The following is a 20,779-nucleotide window of genomic DNA, read 5'->3' as shown; positions in this document are numbered from 1 at the left end:
GGGATAATTTGGGACATCCTCAGGATAAAGTGTGCTGTGTAGGTCTTTGCTCAACAAAATCAGACATAGTAAAAATCGAAAAGCTCACTTTTATATGTTTACAAAAACACGTGTAGCAATTGAATAAATTGACATGAAACTCTGCATAGATGTCAAAGACAGTACTACCAATCCACAAAAAAAAAATAATTTCATGATTTTATGGTATCCGCAAAATTTAAAAATGAAAAATTTACCTTATTTTTTGATTTTCACAGTAGTATATCACAATAAAATATGATTTCCATGTATTTGGACGTCATAATGCATCGAAAGCGATGCACTTAAACACGGTTCAAACAGACACGGTACATTTGGACACGATATCTTGCACACGGTTAAAATGGTCACGCTGCATTTGGACACAAAACAAATTTTATTAAAAATGTACATCAGTTATATGCACACGTAAAATTTGGCCACTGGGTACTTGCACACAAAAAAATGCCCACCGTTCACTTGGACACGTACAAGTTGCACACCATTCATTCGCACACCGCTCATTTTTCCACAGTTTATTTGCTCAACGTTCGTTTGGACACGAAAAGAAGCCCACCTATTTGGACACGAAAAGATGCGCACCGCTCATTTGCGCACTATTCACTTGCACACCGTTCACTTGCCAACCACTCATTTGCACATGAAGAAATGTGCACCGATCATTTGCACAGACAAATTTCAACAGATTCAAAATTTGTTTTCAGTGGTCTCACAAATATATAAAATGAGTACTCAGAGGCATAGTTTTTAATAAAGTATGATTTTTATAGCATATTGTAATTTTGAAAAATGGGTAATTGACCAAAGATTCGTACTCAGCGACCTCGAAAATGTGAGAAATGACTATTCACACACATATATCGCAATAAAATATGATTTCCATGTATTTGGACGCCATGTATTTGGACGCACAATCTTGGACTACTTGAAAAAATTAATTAATGTAAAGCGTGAATAGATACGTTTACTCGTCTAATTCACAACTGATCAATTGATACAACCAACTAAAGTATATTAACAAAATTATCGCAATGGACCGAATATCCCATACGGCTATCTAATCCGGATTTACCTTATAAAAAAATTTTGGTTCTTGCGACTTTGCGCATTGTAGAAGTATTATTAAAGTATTATATCAAACAATATTTTAGCTAATTAATAAAATAAAAGTATAATTAAATTACATTCGAAGAAATAATGAGATGAGAGTTGTGACACTTGCAAGTAGTTCATAATCTGCCTGAACGCATGCAATATAATCATCGTCAAATACATGTACACAGTAAAAAAATTTGTGCTGTCTTGTTAAAAAATATTCTTGTTAAAATTTTTTAGGGTGTACTTCAGAAAACGACGTACCTCCGATTTTTTAAAAATTGTGTATTTTAACGTATTTTGGTACGCTGATTATGAAAGTGATAATAAAAATTGGCGCAAATTTAATTTTTATAGTGGAAACCACAAAAAATTCACGTAAAATTCACGGTTTTTTTCGAGTAAGTTCTAGATATTCACAGTAATAAACGGACACAGTAACAAACGAACACAGTGCGAAACGAACACAGTCGCAAACTTATGTGGTGCAGAGAATGCTTTACACACACACACACACACACACACACACACACACACACACACACACACACACACACACACACACACACACACACACACACACACACACACACACACACGGGGGTGCAAGGAGGCTTTGCTTTCCATCCCGCACCCACTCCGTCGGCAGGGATGCCTTGAAAAGTCGCAACCCATGTGGTAAGTTTGTTACTGTGTCCGTTTGGTTTGTGCGCATTTGATCTGCACGCATTTGGTCTGTGTCCATTTCGCACTGTGTCCGCCCACACAGAACAAAATATCTAATAGATATTTAATAAATATCTACATATCTATATGATGTCCATATCTATTATGGATAACTAGTAGACATCTAATAGATGTCTTAAATATCTGTATCTTCTGAATAACTAGCACGGATATCTAATGGATATGCACACATTATCTACATATCTATGTCCACCAAACAGCTATCCATTAGATATCCATGCGTTGTCCACATATCCACATCCACCAAACAGCTACCAAGGATATCTATTAGATATTCACGCGTTGTCCACATATCCACGTCCACCAAATAGCTACCAAGGGTATTTATTAGATATCCACGCATTATCCACATATCCACGTCCACCAAATAGCTACCAAGGATATCTATTAGATATCCACGCGTTGTCCATATATCCACGTCCACTAAACAGCTACTAAAGATATCCATTAGATATTCGGTCGCCGCGCACTCGCCAGCCGAGTAGTGGGCGGCGTCGCCGATAGAGCGGCGTGCAATTCGGAAGTAAGATGCAACAACCACGCTATATAAGGATCATTCGCAGTGCAAGAAACAAGTCTAAAATTAGACTTCCCCAGCGACGAGGGTGTTTCTATGGTAACTGCAGGACCTCTCAGAGCATGCTCGACGGGCCTTCACCCACTTTTGATGATTTTTATGACATCCTCCCACACACAACGTAATATGTATTACATATCTAATGGATATCCTTGACAGATATTAGGGATATCCATGAATATATAAAAAATATCCATTAGACATGCTATAAATATCCAAATGTCCGCAATATAAGATCTAATAAATATCCATGGGATATATAGATCAATATCCAATCGACATCCATAGCAGTATCTAGTGGATATTTATGTAGATATCCACTGGATATTCTATATATGTCGACTGTATATTGATCTACATATTTTATGGATATTTATTAGATTGCATATTGCGGACATCTGGATATTTATAGCATGTCTAATGGATATTTCCTATATATTCATGGATATCTCTAATATCTGTCGAGAATATCCATTAGATATGTAATACATATTATGTTCTGTGTGGGCGTTTGTTACTTTGCCCGTTTTGCACTGGGTCCGTTTGTTACTGTGTCTGTTTGGTCTATGTCTGTTTGTCACTATCTCTGTTTCACTCATCCTGCTGTGTCTGTTTATTACTGCGCGCATCTGTACGCTCCCTTTTTTTCATTTATTTCCGTAAATAATGAGAATTTAAAAAAATACTTCAAATAAAAGTAAATTAAAATACACATTTCATGTTCTATTTATTTTTGCCATAAAGACAATAGTTTTTGAGAAAAACCACGTTAAATGTTCAAAACTTCATAAAACTCATCTAATACAATTTGCGTTTTATTAGTTAATTTTATTAGTTAATACCGGGAGAAGATACGAGGGAGAGCCAGACCCCCTCCCTTGCCCACATGTTTTCTGTACCATTAGGTTTGCGACTTTCCACGTGCATTTTTGCTTACAACTTATAATTAAATAAATAAAATTTTATAACAAAAATTGTTTTGAGTACCTAAAGACATGCACAATAAGTGATAAAAATTGCAAAAAGATCCATTGCTTAGTTTTATTAGAAGAAAATCACAAAAAAGTGCTTAATTTTGGCCTCCTAATGTAGACGCCCCCCTTAAAGAAAGTTATCGCGTCCAAGGGCGAATATTTCTTGAGAAGACTATCATGTTGATCCACAGGAAGACCGATGCGGATGAGATGTTACTTTTGCATTACCAAACTGTTCTATGGAAATATTTTCAGTGTCTCGAGACCGAAAAGTTCCATAGTTAGAGCATCAACATTAACCTCGTTGTGTGCAGAAGTCAGAGGCATATTAGCCAGCATGACTGGATTTACTTGCGATGACGTATGAAGTGCCTCGTCCTTGTTATTCAACAAGTCTGCAGCAAACGAGAAAATAATCCGATCATTCGGAAAAAGCTGTGTCGACTTGCCGTTTAAATTCTATAAAACAGACACAGAAAATACAAATACACCTCAGTTATGGATTTCTAGGCCCTTTCTGTCTCGCAGGCGCTGCCCAAACAAAGACGTTACTAGAGCTCCGAGCTAAGCTAACGTGCGCTGAGTCGCTATCAATAATTTCCAAAATTCTCTCCTCGTTAGGATTTCGTTCATTTTGACGAGACCGAGAAGGAGACGCCAACGAGTGAGAAGAGGAAAGAGGACCTTTAACTTCCTTAACTTTTAATATGTCAACTAAACAAGCTACCTTTTCTTCGAGGATTGCAAGGCGATTCTTGGAGGAAAAACTCTTCCTTCTCATTGATTTATAAGAAAATTTACTCATTGCTGAAGAATACTGTCTAAGAAAATTAATAAAAACTAACGACGTAAAGATACACAAAGCTGTTGAGGTTGCGTAACAGGAAAACAATGAAAATATGGGTCGCAGCTCGCACAACCAAAGTAAACGATGTTCAGCCTACTTCAAATTTCTTTTATCTTTAAATAGCCTGTTGAGGATAGTGCAGCGGAATATGCTACTACATATATTTATCTAACGAAATGTTGCATAATTAATATTTTCGTTTAACATAATAAAAAATAAATTGAGAAATTTGACTTTAAAACTGACATAGTAAACTAATTGTCTTTTTCTTTTTTCATTAAATTTACATAAGTTATTTGTGCGAAATACTTAGAAATTAAAATATAAGATGTCTCAAAAGTTTGATCTAACCTTTTGGATCTTGGAACGACTTTAGATATGAAGAATGTTTTAGACAGATTATAGAATATTAAGAGGAAAAGATGATAAAAATATAGAATTAGACTATTACATGTACAAATCTGACTAACAACTTCTCCGCAATGTACATTGGTTAATGCAAATGTCGGTAATATGCCATAAAATTTTTTTAATTAATCAATTAAAACATTTCCGAACAGCACATATTAACTGGCAAATAGTTAGCCAATATTGTATTAAGATTAGCCAACAGTTGACCAATAGTAAGCCAAAAGTAAACCAATAAACTGTGCTACTATTGGATGAATAGTTCCATTCTCTCTCCTCATCACCATCTCTACCACCAAGACAAGGGATATATAAGGACGGTTACAATTCAAGAGAGCTCGATATTGGAGTTCCTAGCCCTGATGATGCAATGTTTGAGAAACGTCGGCGCAACGCTGTACCAGGACGCGGCATGTATCCGGAAGCCCTTTCTATTTAAATTCGGGTATGTTGGCCCATGGTTATAATTTCGCCAATTATTGCTAAGTAATTGTGGCGATTATATCAGCAGGAGATACACTGGGAATCAGACACAGAACTCGAAATCAGATTGTATGTCTTTATTGTCGTTCATCTTTCATCGTTCTGCCGATGCGCCCCTGCTTTGCTTTCTTTCTCTCCGGCGGCGCCTCCTCCCCCTCGAAAGCGCTACAATTCGACCAGACTGATAGACTGGGTTTAGTCCCCAAACCACAAACCATAATACCTTACAGATTAAGATCGTAATGTAAAGCTAACGTTGAGTTACTGATTAACAAATACTGTATGGCTCGCAAATTGCTGCTTATAATTAATAAATCGAACTTTTTATGATAAGTTAGAATATATAATATGCATACAATGGTGTCGATTAACTGACTGGTGACCTATTTGTAAGTTAGTCTGAATCTTTTGGAGTTATCCAAGGATCAATATCGTTAGTGCCTTAAGTGCCCGTGTATAATTTTTGAGTATTCTGAAACCCTGGAGGATTCATTACAACGTACCGGTTATTTCTTTAAGTACCTTAGCTATTTTGTACGGTCTACAAAACTGCGGGATTATCTTTTTGCTTTTTCCCGGTGTACTATCAAAGTTCTTTATTATGACTAAATCGCCTTTATTATTGGAGTATATGCGTGGAAGTAGCAAGTAGGAAGATTCCACAAGGTGGAGCGAAGTACTCTAGTAATATGTATTATTGTGAGAAGACCGCAATACAAGATAAGACGAGCGCTGTTCGGCTGTTGCCGTTCCGAACGACTATACGAGTGACAGACATGACACTGCTCGCATGCGTGATACTTAGACCTCTATCGGCGTTGCGCGCTTACGCGCTCGTGCACACGACGTGACATACACTACAACTCCTCCCGCTTTAGATTGCTTGTCAGCGCCCTTTGTCTTAAACGTTCAGACAAACTCCTCGCTGGCCCTTTAGCCTCTCATTCTATCAGCTGATCGCAATGACGCTTCCAAATTCTGTTAGGCGCGACTTTTACTTCGAATGTTGACGGCGTAAGACGCTTAACAATTTTTGCCTCGATACGTTTGGCGTTGCCTATGCCGTGATCGTCGGTCATTACAATGTCGCCTACTTCGAACAAGAGGTTGCAGGGACTGCTACTACTCGTAATTTGCGCCGCTTGTTTAGCTAGTACCTTGGCCTTTGCACTCGGATGCAACATATCGAAACGCGTGCGAAGCTCTCGCTTATACAATAAAAATGCAGGACTCTTGCCTGTCGTGCAATGCGATATGGTACGGTAATCGGACAGGAATATACTAATCGCTTTCTCATGACCCTTTTCTCCTTTAACAATTTTTTAAATTTTGTCTTTGAAAACGCCTACAAAATTTTCTGCTGCGCCGTTCGTTGCGGGGTGATACGGCGGTGAAAAAAACTGTTTCATTCCCCGCTTTAACAAAAAGTTTCTAAATTTTTCGCTAACAAACTGCCTTCCGTTGTCCATCACTACGTCCTGTGGTAACCCATAGCAAGTGAACACATCGCTCATTGCTTTAATGAGTTTCTCAGCCGTAGTGTCGGACTTGAAATCTATGATTTCCGGCCACTTCGAGTGCGCGTCCACAACCACCAAGAACATGTGACCGAAAAATGGCCCTAAAAAATCTAAATGGATTCTGCTCTATGCCTTGTCCGGCCATGGCCACGGTGTTAGTTGTGCATGCAGTGGTTTTTACGTTCTTCTAAACATGTCATACATGCTCGGATTAATGTCTCGAGGTCGGCATCTATGTTCGGCCACCAAACATACGATCTTGCGAACATTTTTATCTTGACTATGCCCAGATACGACGGTGTAGTTCGTACAATACGTCTGCTTTTAATGACTCTGATATAACTAGGCGGTTGCTCCAAAGTAAGCACACATCTTCTAAAGATAATTCTAGACGTTTATTATAGAACGGTTTTTCTGCTCGCGATAGCTCGTTTGCGTTTGCTGGTCAGTTGTGTATAGTATAATTTTTTATTTTCTTTAACACACTGCCTTTTTCTGTTTTCGACGCGATTGCCTTAAAGTCTAAAATCGATATGCCTTCGTTAACATAATACAAAGGAGTGAAATCTGAATTAAATGTTGTGTTGTCCTTGATTGGAAGTGCCTTTATTCAAAAATATTTTATACTTAAAATAGCGTTAAGTATAAATATTTCTTAATTAAATGTATTATTACGTTTTCCATAAATATTTCTTTATACATATTTTCTTAAATAAAAGTTTGTATTTTGTCCTTCTTATTTCTTTCAATCTTTTTTACAAACTGATATAGTTCATTAGTCTTGTACTATATGTCAATGGCGAAATTTAACTTCCTTCTGCGCTCTTGACAAGCCCCTTTTATTCACCTAAAAAGTGTATTTTATTCACAAGAAACACACGCCACGTAGCGGTGGGTAGCGTGAATATTTTACAGAGCCTTGGTGGATAATTGACGGACGTTTTGTGGATCATTAGTAGAGGATCCTCGATTCCACGAAACGTCCGTCAGTCATCCATCGAGGCTCCGTGAAGCCTTTATTAATGATCCACGAAATGTCCATCAGTCGTCATCAAAGCTCCATGAAGTCTCTACCAATGATCCATGAAACATCCATCAGTCGTTCATGGAGACTCTGTCAAACCTCTATTAATAATCCGCGTAATGTACATAATGGATATCTTTAAGATGTTTGATAGAAATTTATTATAAAGGTAAGATGGATCATCTATCTGACTGTCACCATGGAAGTAAATATCCCATAGAGCTATGGAAGTTAAGTGGATCTCTAATGAACGTTTATCTAACTTTTATCATGGAAGTAAACATTCAATGGAGATATGGAAATTTACTGGATTTGTAATGAACGTCCATCTGACTTCCATGGAAGTAAACATCTAATGGAGCAATGGAAGTTTACTGGATCTTCAATGGACGTCAATCTGACTTCCACCATGGACATGCACGTCCCATGGATCTATGGAGATTTAGTGGACGTCCATTGGACGTCCACTGGATGCCAATTTCTATGTGGGTACAAACATTCTTATGTCGCCATTTTTCTCGGGTTAAGACAATTGGGTATGCGTATTTAGATGTGCGTATTTGATGGATAATTTTTCTTTTTAGTAATTCGTCTATTATCTCGCGCATTTTTTCTTTTCGTTTGAATTAATATTAGTAGACTAAATTAGATTATTTTGTTGTCTTTTAATATTAATGTGACTTCTATGTGTACTCTTGTGTACTAATTCTAAATGATTAGCGAATGATGGTTTCTAATAGTGGTTTAAGAAAATATTCGTAACTATTTTTCGATACTTTAGAGGGATATCAGGGTTAATGTCAATGCCGTTGATAATATTATGTGGCTTGTAATTAATATTTAATATTTTGCTGATTATTTTATTAAATTCTACATCTTTAGGCAATTTGTATCCAAAAGATTTTAATGTATTTCTGCCTACTAGCGACGAGGGTTGACATTGTGTTATTGGGTACACTATTCCGATAGTGATAGGCTGACTAGTGTCATCCATAATAATGTTGCCCTTAATTACATTTAGCTTATAGTTAGTAATTCCGCGATTTCTATTCCAACTAAAATCTGAGCCTTCTATTGCTGTGGTTTTTACTAAGTTTTTTTTTTTTTTAATATTATGGGACATTCAGTATCATTCTCGTGATGCAGAAAATAGTATTACTTCCTTTTATTTGTAGTTTTATGTTTTTTTGAAACTCTTGGTTCGTTTTGTAAATCTATTAGGTGAATCTCTTCTTCAGACTCCGATCCCTCGTCTTCGTCGTCTGGTTCCTCGGCCGATTTCTTTTCGTTATCCTCTACTATTTCTATCTGGTGTTTTGTTGCTCTTTCCGCAAGCATTGTTTCCTTGGGTTTAGTGACGTGTCTGATTGCCCAAATAGCACTGGATGTTTTAAGAACGTTCATTTTAAGTCCGATTCAGGTCCGCATGTCCAGGGACATAAAATGAACATTCACTGGATGTCCATTATTGGAATTTAAACGGATGTTCTATTCAGAACGTCCTGTGCTAGATATTTGATTTATGTCCGCACTTGTATCTTACTTTTATATAATTTATCTTTATTATTTTTATTATATATATACATATATATATATATTATTTACAATATTTATAATTAACATTAATTTATAAATAATAATAAATTATATTATTTTTAATTTTTAAAAGGTTTATTTTAATTGTTCTATTTTTAGATATAATATGAAATAATATGAAATAATACGTATTATTTTTTTATTTATTATTAACATTATTAATTATTGGTATTTTTTTAAATGTTTGTTGTAATATATTATTGTTTCTTTTTCGTTTTTTATCGTTTTGTTTTTTTGTTTTTTTTCTTTTTCTTTTTTGTTTTTTTTTTCGTTTTTTTGTTTCTTTTTCTGACTAAAAAAGGGACACAGCAATTGATCCGGGTCAAGAGTTGTCTCTGTCTAACCAATAGCATAATGGTCGCTAGACAGAGAAAGAAATTGACCCGGACCACATCTCCTCTTTGTCTTTACGCCGAACACTTTTCAAGAGCTTTTTGCAGGAAATGCGCAGTCCATGCTTTATGTCGATTTTTACAAAATGTATATTAATCCACTATTGCAGCAAGCCCTTTTATTGAAAAAGGCCCAAAAGAAATAATCAAACCATAATAGGTCCAAAATTTGGTTTATTTCGAACTTTCTATGAATGTCCAAAATTGTAACAAACGTATATCCCATGGACGTCCATTATAGGACTTTCTATGAATGTACAAAGTTGTGCCAAACATATATCCTATGGACGTCCATCGAATGTCCGACGGACCTTATTTGGACTCTTAATGGACGTCTGAATGTCCAAAAGCGGATATCCATTGGACATACAATGGATGTCTTTGTGCTATCTGGGTGGTGGGGCAATCCTCGGCAAAATGGCCGGTCTCTTCACAATTATAACATTTGCTGCTTTCTCGTGCTGCTGTTTTCTTCTGGTTTGGATTTGTTTGCCTATTTTGGAAATTGTCATTTTTAATTTGGCGTTTTGTACTTCAGTGAGTTCGCCTTGAGACACGGTTTTAGACGTTGTTAATTTTATCTTTCCTTTTCAATAATTCTTATATCGTCTTTAATGAATGCATTCGGGCTTAATTTCGTAAATTTTCTGGAAGAATTCTCTTCATAATGTAGTCCAATTTTCTCGTTAGTAACAGGAGCTCGGTATCCTAATATTAATTTGTCATGGCAGTACTCACTAAATGCCTCGCCTCTTTTCCACCTGTGAGCCTCAAAGTGTCATCTTCTTCTAATTGTCCTGTTGGTTGATTGAACATGGCGTCCATTCTCTTGAGCAACTTGTCCGTCTGTATGATTGGGTTATCGGCAAATAAATAATACCATTCTCGTACTTTTTCACTAATTGTAAGCCTCGATCTTACCAGAAATTTGGTAGCGTTTTTATCGAGTTTGTAGGTGTTTCTCAGGAGGCTAACCTGAGTTTTTCAGCGCTCAAAGTCGTCAGCAAACGACTCATAATATTCACTGATTAATTCACTGATATTTATTTAATTCTTTAATTCTTATTTAATTTTTGATGCTTATGGTAGTGTTCGATGTTGTCGACGATGCGCTTTTGGGTAATAAGCGTAGCATGTTATTTTCTCGGTGTAACAGCTCGATTTCTTTTTGCATCAAGGCTTATTCCCTTAACCTCAATGCATCTTCTCTTTGACGCAGATTACTCTTTGTGCGATGACGGCATTGTTTCTTGTTTCTGGACGGCGCTATCCTTCTGCGACTCTTCTTCTTCTTTGCTCGCTGTTTCTTCGACCGACGCTTTGTTCTATTGCATGCGTGAGAAGAGTTCGCCTTTTCTTCTCGAAGTAGACAAACCGTATTGTAAAATATTTTTTAATTGACGCACTGACAACGAACAAGGATCCATTTTCATAAGAAGAACTTCCTTCGTTCTTATACAAATAGCTCGCCGGTTTGTTTCGTTCGCACACAGCGATGCACGGAAATTCTTGGCTGTGCCTCTTTCGTGCGCACTATAGTTTTAAAGACTTGGAAAAAAACCGGTTTTTTTCATTTTTTTGGCAAATTTTTTTGGTTTTTTTTCACAAGGGTAGAAAAATTCGTCGAAAAATCGGCATATGTTTTTTGTAAAATTTACATGTACTTTTGTATTTTTAAATAACTAGAGTTAGTTTAAAGTTGATCTGTCATATATTTTCTGTTTTTAAAGTACCTTTTATTATTAATTACAAGGGAAACATCAAATTACAGTAAATAAAAACAGAATTAATATATTTTCAAATAATTCAAATATTTTTTTACTAATTGTAAAATGTTTTATTTTTAAATTAAATTATAACTTATAATTTAAACAAAAACCGTATTATATATAAACTTTATAAAATAAAAATAAAAACATTTACATGTTTTAAGCAAATTAAAATAAATTATAAATTTTTTTAAATAAAATAATTATAATTTTTTTTTTAACTTAACCTTATTCGCAGTTCTAACAATTAATGTTTTTATAAACTTAGTATTATAAATACAATACGCGCTCGCGTGTGTATACGTCTGTAGGGTAAATTAAGGTATGATGGCCATACGGAAAAGATGGCCAATGGCTACAATTTCTCCAATAATTGCTAAATAATGTGTTCTCGTAATTATTTTTAAAGATAATCAATATTTACTCTAGTTTATGTGCGTATGTTATTCGAAATAATGATATTGTGGATGTCACATCACGTTTTTACTTTTTTGACTACCTGCAAAGTTTTTCACGTGTTCATTAGAAATTGTCACAATGTCGAGTAAATTACAGTTGTGCTGTCGCAATGAACGTTACCTACGTAACAAAAGTATGTAAATTGTAATGTGTAATTATATTTTTTACTTCCTTTTCTATTTTTTAAATAAATACTATGATTATTTTCCTTTCGCAGTTTGGGCAAGATAACCCATGACATTTCGGGATAAGTATTTATGTATATATTTTATTAAAAAAGACGAGAATTAAGTTATGCACCTAATATTTTAATTTTACATATCCTTTTTTTTTTAAATAGTAATGACAATGAGTTAAATTGATCCTAAACTTGTGTAAACATTTAATATGAAAAATGTTTAAAAATAAAATTAAATTTGTGATAATATATGGCAATAAAACTAAATATCTAAAATTACAAGTTTTTCTATTATTCTATAAATGTTAGATACATAAAAATGTATAGCCAACTGTTTTATAATACTATGGCCATCTTTTCCCTAAAAGTTGTGAAAGATGGTCAATGTTCATGTTTCAATATTTTGATAATAAAAAATTTTTATTAAGTATTTTCTCTTTAATGTCGATAGTTTTACATACTTAAAGCTTCAGTGAAGTAATATACCAAACGCTATTAAAAAATAATAAAAATAAAAGTATGTTTTCTGTATTTAAAAAAACTATGGCCATCTTACCCGAGTTTACCCTATACGCGCGCGCGCGCGCGCGCGCGCGCGTGTGTGTGTGTGTGTGCAAGATTATTGTGTGAATGATTAAACGTTTATATATGTATATAAATGTTTTTAAAGTAAATTGTAATTTGTAGTCAACATAAACCACTTACTGATATATTTGAGATGCTATCGTATTCTTTGCGCAACGTACACTCGCAAACAATAACGTTTGGCTACACTAACTGCGCTAGTTCAGAGTATGTCTTTTTTTCCAATACAAAAACATGTGAAAAGAGAAAGATACAGTCAGAAATTTTTGGGAATTAATGTAGTTAGTATAGCCAGGCATTTCTGTTTGCACATATACAGCAAACAGTAATTTTTTTCAAAAAACCAATTTTTCGAAAAAATCTGGTTTTTTCTGTTTTTTTTCCAGCGATTTGAAAAAAGCGGTTTTTTTTAAACTATAGTGCGCACATAGCAGTACGAAAGTTTTCTCTCTCACACGACCGACCCGCCGATGCGTCTCACTCACACGCACACAATAGCGCAAGCGTTTTAGATCCTTCTTCTTGGTTATGTGCGGAACTTACTAATCAAATTATCTTTGCTGTTTATTTGTGTTTGTCACGGATTTCTGTATGCCGAACTTCGGTGTGGAATCCCACTTCTGAAATTATGGTGATTGTATCAGTTTGAAATCAGATATACACAGATGTATTCAAGATCAGATTGTACGTCTTTATTGTCGTCCATCTTACATCGTTCTGCCTATGCGCCTTCGCTTTGCTTTCTTCCCCTCCGGGGGCGCCCGCCGAGGGCGCTACATAATACATTTTTGTAATTATTTTCAAAGGTAATTAATCGGTATTTATTTCAATTTATGGGCATGTATTATTCGAAATAATAATATTGTGAATATTATATCATGTTTTTACTTTTAACTGTCTGCAAAGTTTTTTAAATGTTTATTAAAAATTGTTACAATGCATAATAAAATACCCTCAAAAGTGACCAAAAATTAAGTTATAAATATTAATACAAAAACAAGAAATTCTTAAAGCAGATACTTAAAAATACCTCTTTTTAAACGTCAAAAAAATAATTGGTTGCTTTTTAATAGAAACAGAAAATCAAATATGTATAAAATTAATATCTTTAACTTCTTTTCGTAAAATATTTTTTATCTTAGCAGATCTTTAATTTTGAAGTCTGTATATTGTTTTTTTTATTTAAATAAGTTAGAAAAACAAAATTATCAATGTGGAAAGTTGTAATATATTCATAAAATTTAAATATTACATAATTATTTATGTAATACATTGATTTTTGTATACAGGGTGTCCCAAAATATGTAGGCCAACGCTCGTAAAAAGGTAGTAGGGATCGAGATGAACATAAAAGTTCTATATTGTCTTGGATCAAGTCCACCAATAATTGAGATATTAACGTGTGGAATCTGCAAATAATCTAATTAATTTCTATCGTAATTGTGAACAATAAATTAATGAAAGCTTATCATACATTCACGATAGATTTCTTCTTCCGTGTTATGGCTCGAGCGGATCGAGCTCTTCCCTCATTCGCATAATTTGAAAAATTAATACCTTGATTATTGATGGACCTAATCCAAAACCTAACCTAACCCAAGACAATATTAGACTTTTATGTTCATCTCGGTCCCTTCTACCTTTTTACAAGCGTTGACCCATATGTTTGGGACACCCTGTATATAATCACCTATCCCATGCTCCACAAAGCTCTGCAGTTTTCTTGGGGAAGGCTAATTTTATTGTATTCTACAGAATAAGCCTTTTTCTCACTTTGACCCGCTATTTTAAATCAGCCATTTTGAATTTTAAACTTTCCACATCGGATTCGTAATCAGCGATCCTAGAAACACCCATATATCAAAAATATTTAAATAATTGCTAGAGAATAAATTTTTTCTTGAGAAAATGGACTTTTTTTTCATTTGTTTATTCATAATGTTTTTGAAAAAAAAACATAACAAAAAACTTGCTTTGTTTGTTAAAAATGTTTTTACTAATATTAACAATTAATATGTATGTATTTTTGCAATATTTTAATGAAATGTTGTATCGGCTATATACATATATATGACACGCTATTTTGGATTCGCCATTTTGACAGGCACTTTAGCATGCCCTTAAGTAAATATGGTCAACTATCCTGTAACACTATGCCCTATAATATTACATACTAGAGATGGGCGATCTTGAATCGATATTTTGAAAAATCGATTTCTTTGTATCCAAATATCGATCTTTTTTGACCGATCTCACAGCTTTGATCAATCCAGTGAATCGATTCTTGAGACCCGAGATCGATCCTGTTCATTTTTAAGTTCCTTAAGTATAATAGATTGGCATCTGTCAGATTAAGTCACAAATATGTAACTTATAAGTTTTAAGTCTTTCATTTATGATACAGTTTATGATAAGAAAATTGCAATAATGGATATAAAATATGTAATGGCAATAGTATATATGCAATATACATATATGTATATGTATATATATATATATATATATATATATATATACTATGTACAAATAAATATTTATAAAAAATAAGGTATAAACGTATATATTAACTGACAATAGTTATTAGTTTTTTATTTATACAAAAATTTGCTGTCATTATAGAAAATTATCTCGTTATCTCAAATTTAAATAATATTTAATATTTTGTTAAATTAGATAAAAAGATCGATTTCTGATAGATCAAATCTTTAAAAGTCGATTTTTTGGCGAATTGATTTTCAAGTCTCCGATCTAAATCAATCCAAAAAATCGATCCGTTTGACAAGTCACCCATCCCTATTACATACTACATCTTTTTCCTAAAAGTTGTGGAAGACAATCAATTTATGTTTTAATGTTTTGATAATATAAAATTATTAAATATTTTTTCTTTGATATCGATAGTATTATATAAATTAATTTTTAATAAAGTAATACACTAAACGCTATTAAAAATTAATAAAAATAAAAATATGTTTTTTGCATTTTGAGGAAGTGTAGCCATCATATCCGAGTTTACCCCATAGCCGGATTCACCGCACTCGTTGCATAATATACTATTGTCGATTATGCAAATATCTTATGCTCTTTCGCAACATGTAGTGTGATATATGTGAACGATATATAAAAGTTAGATTAAGATAGTTTTTAGTAGGTTTTATATAATTCCACTCCTAAATAAGGCATGAAATCGGTAGTCAAATCTCTCTAAATGTTATTGTTTTCCCGCAAAGTCCTCTTGCTGCGTTAACTTTGCAAAAGGCTTTCATCACGGAGTTAGCAAATAATAATTTATAATTTGTATATAGATATGGATTATCTGTACAATTATCATATTGCGATTTATTTTTAAAGACTAAAAAATAACAAATTAATAGCGCGCTTTGTGCTGTGTAGTTTATAAAAGAAAGTAATGATTGTATGAATTATATAGGTTTTCTATTTCTCATTTTATTCCTAATTTATTTCTCAAGTAATTATATTTTTGTCAGCATTAATACAGTGCATAGTTTTCCATAAAAAAAGAGTGTCGCTTTAGGAGACTTATGTTAGTATTAACGATTTTTCTCTCTATCCAGACACTACTGTTTTCTTTAGTACTTTTAAATCTTACGAATAGCTTTGAGATGCAGATATTATTCTTATTATATACGGAAGAGAATATATGAATCATGTGTGATGAAAAAAGCTCATTACAATAAATCATGTATGACTCATTGTCAGTAAACTTTAAGGCACTAATTACGCATATGCATACGTATATTATCGTCGAATTAATCATGCGTGGCGTGCAATATTGAAGCTTGAAACTGTAATTCGAAGTAACACAACGATCACGGCAAAAAGCTTGCGAAAGTCTCTCTCTTTCTCTCTCTTTCTCTCTTTCGTTGAGTATCATGGACCCCGCATGAATTCACAAAGTTTCATACGCAGCTGCAACTGCAGCTGTGCCAGTTGAAACGGAGAAGAGACTAGAGATCTCCGCAGGGTCCACTTGCGTACCTAGCAATTCTCCCACAAACCGCAATTCAAAATCTTTTGCAGGTGTTGTCGTCGCCCTACGCATGACGTCCCTGCAGATACCGGAGCATGTCGTAGTGAATGAGACGGTGCGCATGCAGTGCAACTTCAACTTGGACAAAGCGCCATTGTACTCTGTGAAGTGGTACAAGGACGGTCACGAATTTTATCGCTATACACCCAGAGACGCACCCATGGTGCTAACGTTTCCGGTGCCAGGAGTAAACGTAAACGTAAGTATGAATTTGCGAGAGCTGAGGATGTTTAGTGTGGCATAGAGTCCGAGTCCTGACCTTCTCCGATAGCGGGAACCGTCAATCTTCAGCAACATAGCATCTTAGGAAGCGTAATATTCAAGTATTTACACTAATTGGGGTATTTGAGATACTTAATTCGAATATTTGTACTATCTCGGATAACGAACAGATAGAAATATAAATATCAATCCCCTTTATCAAATTTAAACACCTCTATACAATATTTATTCTATTGATTTAATATTTAATTTCGGTTTAACTATATATACGAGCGGGGCCACGCGATGCTCGAACGCGAATAGAAGGGCATTGACTTTTAATTTTTTATTCTTTGCCTGTATTTAAAGATGTTTTTGGTTCCACGATATCATTTAAAAATTATTGAAATTTATAAACTGTGGACTTCTTAGATTTATTCATTTTTAAAATTCAAATTTTAGTCATAAATATTCCAATTTTGAACCTGAAAAAAAAAAAAAAAGTTTGACTCATTATAAACCATTATGGTTTGTACAGCAAATTATGCAACCGTTTTAAATAAGTAACTGTTAAACAAATAAATAGATATAAATAAGTATTGCACAAATATTTATAAGAATTTTATTAGTATACGTAATAAGAAACTTTTGTTTTAATTCATAATACTATATGTGGCTTTATTAAAGCAAATAAGTTGTATTGACAATTGTATGCAATTTTACATAAAAACCAAGTGCAAACAAAAAATTATATAACTTTAAAAGCAAAAGAGAACTATGTTTAAATTTTATATACATACTTAAACATAATAATAAAACAACTTAATATTTTTACATTTTTGGTATGTAATAAATTTTGAGATCTGATACATATATCCTCAACGGGATTCTTTTCAAATTGGTTTTACAGACTTGAACACTTTTTTAGCACATATCATAATAAGCTTTTAAATTTTTCTTATTTTTAAATTTACATAAATTATGTATATGTTATTATTATTACATACATACGTGTGTGTGTGTGTGTGTGTGTGTGTGTGTGTAAAGTTGACAACGCCAAGCCCAGAACAGTTTTTAATACAAAAACTTCTACTAGTGCGTACATTTAAACAATCTTTAAAATGTTATCCGGCAGAATCTAATATTCAAAATAACTGACTCAATACAGCGACTAAAAGGAAGAATACTGCAAAAAAATTGTGAAATGCATCAGAGTATAAAGTAAACTTATTTTTTTAGATTTTTTTTACTTTACTGGTCTAATCATAAGTTGTAATAGGTTGAAATTTTTTACTTTTGACCCATCATATTGGATTTGTTATTTTAAATTTTGAAAATCTGATTTCAAATTCGTAATCAGCGATTTAAAAAATCCTAAAGTAAATTACTGATTTTTATAAAAATAAAAGTTTTTAATTTCTTGAAATTTAAAATGTCACCATATTAAATCAGTCATTTTAATTTCGGAAAAAACCGAAAACGTTATATAGTTTATATTAATACTTATATTTTAAACCTCGGTGAAATTTTTTAATAGTGTTCTAGGAAGGATGGTGTTTCGGTTAATAAAGAATGACCATATATGGAGCACTCTTTCTAAAACAAATATCCTCTTCTGCCTAAAATAATTGATTTAAACAAAAAATTTTTGATTGTGTTTAAATTGTCACTAAACATGTCTACTTTTATTAAACGTGTGGCATTTTTGAAAATTTAATATGACGGACTAATATATATAACACCAAAAATCGAAAGAGTTAAAAAAAATTGTTTCTTTCAACAATTTTTAAAAAGTAGGGGAAGGGAGGTAAAATAATGAAGTGGATAAGATGACAAATCGCTAATTTTTCTGAGCTAATAACAGATTTCGAACCGATGTTGAACTCATTTAGATAATAATAAATTATCTGTTGCAATTTGGTTTCAATCAGTCCACAAAAGTGGATAATATAATAAGAAATGTATTTTATGCATGGGTGTAATTTTTTGTCACCTGTTTATACAGAATGACATAATTATAATAAATACTTTCGGTTTTTTAATAAAATTATGTTGTAATATAGTTAAAAACGCATATATTAATCCATTAATATTTTTTACTTCTCGCAATGTAACATTTTTATTAAACTAGGACACTACAGCGCGCGCTTCGCATGCGCCATTAACAAGCCAAAAATTAATCGCTAATATATTTCAAAAATATTAATTATAATTAATAATACGATAAACGGGTCAATATATCAAGCCAAGACAAATTATCCTAATACAATATAATTTATTAAATAAAAAATATATAATTATAAATGCGACTAAAAAACAACTGTGTTAAAAATGCTAAACAATTTCGTTTCGACTATACATAGTCCTCTTCAGTCGTAACAAAATACCAATATTTATGAACTTAAACATGAGTGAAATAACGCAAACAAAATTATAATTAAACAGTTAAAAAATGATGGCCATTGAACAACCATAAAACGCATATCGTCTATAAAAATGTGTCATAACAAATAAAAACGTGTACGAATAAATAATCCAATCAAATAAATAATAAAATTTTTCCGCAAGTCGGTTTTCATCTTAAAAGGAACAGAATAGATAGTCAAAAAGTCTTGTCGAGAAAACTAAAAAATCAACCCAAATGGAATACATGTAATTTATGAATAACATAAACTGAAATGCGTATTGCAAAAAACGATAAACTTATATATGTTGATCCCAGAGAATATTAGAACGAGCAACAGACACGCAGAGTATTCGACAAAGCGCCAAAAACAAGTGTAATATTTGATAGTCAGAGGCAGAATGAGCGAACTTATTGTCCATTAGTCATTTTCGACAAAATGTCAAACAATAATATGAATTGTCAAGACACTCCGTGTCCTTCTGTAAATTGATGCCATTAACTTGCTCCTTAATATGGATCATTTCTGAAATTAATCTTTTTTGGTATTTGATTCAGAATCTAATACCTTATCGTTATCCCAATCAAACACGTGGTTATTTTTTAGCATGTGTTCTGTTACCACGGATTGTCTAGACGATTCCAATTTAAAATTATTTGCATGTTCCTTAATTCTGGTATTTAAATGTCTTTTTGTCTGTCCTACATATGACGCGTTACAATTTCTTACAGCATATTTTGTAGACAATATCATTCATTAGATATATATCGGTTATGTCCTTTTGCACCCTAATAAACATGTTTAATTTGTTAAGGTAACAAAAGCAACCATGAACAAATCTTTATTAACAAAAGATGAGGCGGTCTAAGATATGTACCTAATATAAGGTAATACAAAATGTTTTTTCTTTATGTGTTGACTTTCAGTTGCACCCTGTTTAGTTTTGTAACGCGTTTGTTGTAACGCGTCATATGTAGGACAGATAAAAAGACATTTAAATACCAGAATTAAGGAACATGCGAATAATTTTAAATTGGAATCGTCTAGACAATCCGTGGTAACAGAACACATGCTAAAAAATGATCACGTGTTTGACTGGGATAACGTTAAGGTATTAGATTCTACTTTGTTACGACTGAATAGGACTATGTATAGTCGAAACGTTTCGAAAATTGTTTAACTTTTTGAACACAGTTGTTTTTTAGTCGCATTTATAATTATATATTTTTTATTTAATAAATTATATTGTATTAGATAATTTGTCTTGGCTTGATATATTGACCCGTTTATCGTATTATTAATTAATAATAATTAAAGAATATAATTTAAACAGAAAATAAAATATAATAATCTTTAAATTGAAAATTTTATAAAATTTGTCCTTTAATTGAAAAATTTAAACAAAAGTCTTAAAATATATATTTTCCAA

General features: G+C 32.9%; 1 protein-coding gene across 1 annotated transcript in view; it reads left to right on the top strand.

Moving 5' to 3' along the window:
• Nucleotides 1-20,779, top strand: part of LOC105835694 (cell adhesion molecule 2) — a 72,358-nt gene that overhangs the window by 31,831 nt on the left and 19,748 nt on the right. The window contains exon 2 of the mRNA XM_012679181.3: nucleotides 16,735-16,943. Coding sequence (XP_012534635.1) covers nucleotides 16,735-16,943 — 209 coding nt within the window. The remainder of the gene's footprint in view (nucleotides 1-16,734; nucleotides 16,944-20,779) is intronic.

The sequence above is a fragment of the Monomorium pharaonis genome, chromosome 10, assembly GCF_013373865.1.
Source record: "Monomorium pharaonis isolate MP-MQ-018 chromosome 10, ASM1337386v2, whole genome shotgun sequence".
In the NCBI taxonomy this organism is placed as follows: Eukaryota; Metazoa; Arthropoda; class Insecta; order Hymenoptera; family Formicidae; genus Monomorium; species Monomorium pharaonis.
This window is presented reverse-complemented; position numbering and strand designations above follow the sequence as displayed.